The 2,864-nt window shown below is 61.2% G+C and overlaps 1 protein-coding gene across 1 annotated transcript in view; it reads left to right on the plus strand.

Moving 5' to 3' along the window:
* The window catches only part of LOC104124480 (WD repeat-containing protein 62), a 13,605-nt gene extending 10,785 nt beyond the window's left edge, over positions 1-2,820 (plus strand). Inside the window, exons 15-18 of the mRNA XM_035892381.1 lie at positions 983-1,039; positions 1,189-1,308; positions 1,398-1,525; positions 1,607-2,820. Coding sequence (XP_035748274.1) covers positions 983-1,039; positions 1,189-1,308; positions 1,398-1,525; positions 1,607-1,695 — 394 coding nt within the window. The 3' untranslated portion in view covers positions 1,696-2,820. The remainder of the gene's footprint in view (positions 1-982; positions 1,040-1,188; positions 1,309-1,397; positions 1,526-1,606) is intronic.
* Positions 2,821-2,864: the final 44 nt, after the last annotated feature.

Below are 2,864 nucleotides of genomic sequence, written 5' to 3' on the forward strand. Positions count from 1 at the left end.
ACGGTTGAGCGCCCGGGTTGGGGGGGATGGCTCCGTCCCTGCTGCGGAGCCATTGCTGGTTGGGTTTTGCTGGGGTTGGGTTGAACACCACTGGGGCTGTTGGTGGCAACGCAGCAGGAAGGGCTCCCATTGGTCCATATATGTAGAGATAGAGAAATATATGTGCGTATACGTTGACCACAGTCAAGGGCTCCATGTTCAAATGGAGATCGGCAACGAGCAGTGTCCCTCAGGGCTCCGTACTGGGACCAGTACCAGTACCTTGATCAATGACCTAGGCAGCGGGATTGGAGATGACACCAAGCTGAGCGGTGCCGTTGGTACCCTCGAGGGACGAGGGACCTGGAGACGTTGGCCAACGTGAACCTCGTGAGGTTCTGGCCAAGGCCAAGCTCAAGGAGCTGGGGGGGGATGGGGCAATCCCCTTGTCCCGGCACAGGCTGGGGGACGGATGGAGGATTTGGGGACGCTGGTGGATGACAACCGGGCTGTGAGCTGGCAATGGGTGCTCGCAGCCCCGAAAGCCAAGCATCTCCTGGGCTGCAGGTCGAGGGAGGGGGATTCTTCCCATTCTGCTCTGCTCTGCTGAGATCCGCCCCCGTGCCTGGCGTCTGGCTCTGGGGTCCCAGCACAAGATGGACACGGAGCTGCTGGAGCGGGTCCAGAGGAGGCCCTGGGGAGGCTGAGGGAGTCAGGGTTGTTCAAGCAGGAGAAGGAGACCCTACTGTGGCCGTTCGAAAGACGGAGAGAGACTTTTACTAGCGTCCGTAGGGGGAGGCCGAGGGGCAACGGCTTTAAACTGGCCCAGGGGGAGGGTTGGGTTGGACAGGAGGAAGAAATCTGTTGCTGTATGGGTGCTGAGATGCTGGGTTGGGTCGCCCAGAGCGGTTGCGGATGCCCCATCATGGGAAATGTTCGCGATGAGGTTGGACAGGGCTCGGAGCAACCTGGTCTAGGGGAGATGACCCCGCCCATGGCAAAGACCCCAAGTGGTCCTTGAATATGACTGCAAGCACCTCATCACCGTCTCAGGGGACAGGTAAGGGAGCGGGGTTGGACTAGATAACCTCTAGGGGTCCCTTCCAACCCAAACCATTCTATGATTCTGTGATTCTATGACTTCCCCCCGTCCCCATATCCAAAATTTGGGGTGACCTGACCTCCCTTTACCCGCTTTTCTACCCTCAGCTGCATCTTTATTTGGCACCTGGGCCTTGAAATCACCAGCAGCATGAAGCAGCACTTGCTGGAGCTCGACTCGCTGCAGCCAAAACGGGTGAAGGAGCCCGGTGCCCCGGTGCAGCTCAGGTAACCCCTCCCACCCCGCACGGCACCCCAAAATTTTGGGGTTTTTGGGGGTGGGAAGGGACGGCCCAACCATTCTCCTCTCCCTCCAGGCGGGAGACCTACGTCACCATCCCCAGCGGGACGGCAGCTCCCGGTGGTGTTTCCGAGGAGGAGGAGGAGGAGGAGCAAGATGAGGCCTTGCCCCTGCAGACCCCCTCCAAGGAAGACTCAGAGCCGCGTGCGTTGTGGGGTCCCCCCTTTTGCGGCCGCACCCCAGTTTCTGTCCCGTTTGCCTCCTAATCCTGCTCTCCCCTTCCAGCTCCGGCGTGCATCCTAACCAACGGCAGGCTGCCCATGTGGGCCAAGAGGCTGGTAAGTCGCGCCGCCGCACCAAGAAACATCATTTAATTTAATTTAAATGAAATTAATTTAAACGCAGCCTTTGCTCCATCTCCACCCCATCTCCTCTCTCTTCCCCCCTGCCTTTTCCAGCTGGGAGAGGTGGAGGAAGGGGACGGAGTGACCGCCAGCCCTCCGGGGAGCTACCGGCCGCGGGGGCGATGGGCAGAGCGCGCCGAGAGGGGCCCCATCAAGATTTTGCCGGAGGTTGAGCCCCCCTACTTCACCCCTTTCAAAGGCGACGCCAAACTTGAACCCGGCAGCCTGGAGCGCCTGCTTTCAGAGGTCGGTTTGCTCCCGCTCCGGTTTTAACCATCCCTGGAGACCCCGCCCTGTCCACCAGATCCCATCTTTCGGGGAAAAATCCAGCTATGGACATCAGCTCCCCGTCTCCGGCAGGCGGAGAGCTCTCCCGGCGATCCCACCGAAGACTTCCAGCTCTGCGAGCTCTTCCCGGAGAAGGAAACCAATGGGGGACTGGAATCGGCGGATACAAGCGGGAGCAGCCTGGAGGAGCCGAGCGTGCCGGCGGGGAGCAGGTCAGTGCCAGCCGGAACCAGCGGCCGGGCGGAGAAGGAAGCACCGCGGTTCACGACCGCTGTTAAGCCAAGCTTTGCCTGTTAGTTCAGGCTTTGCTTAACGCCACAGCACCAATTCCCACCTCACGCCAAGCTCCGCCGCGCCTTCCTCCCCCTCACAGATTTGCCCTTCAAGCCAAATTTCAGAGGATTTCGGCAACACTGGGCGGGACAGGGCTCCCTTGCTTGCGCCAAACCTCCAATCCGACCGCTAAATCCCCGTCAGGGTCGGAGGAGGGAAACATTTTGGGCGTGACTTTGTCCTAACCGAACGCGGGTGTGCGCATCCCGGCTCGGAGTGGTGGCAGACGCGGCGTCATCCGGTGGCTCAGCCGGCACCAACTCTCCCCCCCCCCCCCCCCCCCAACAAGGCAGCGTGTGATGGAGCTACCGCTGCGCCCCGCGTACCCGGAGGAGCTCAGGATCGGCCGGGAGGATGCCTCGTCCCGCGTTTTGCTCTGCCTGGGAACGCCGATGCCTCGTTACCAGCCGGAAGGTAAAACGCCGGGAATGCGGTCAGGGTGCCGGGAATGCGCCGGCAGCAACGGCTTTGCCAGTGCTTAAACCCCCGTCACCGAGGGGGAAAAGCTCGGGGGTGGC

This window comes from Egretta garzetta, unplaced genomic scaffold, assembly GCF_000687185.1.
Source record: "Egretta garzetta isolate BGI_Z169 unplaced genomic scaffold, ASM68718v1 scaffold1234, whole genome shotgun sequence".
Lineage (NCBI taxonomy): Eukaryota > Metazoa > Chordata > Aves > Pelecaniformes > Ardeidae > Egretta > Egretta garzetta.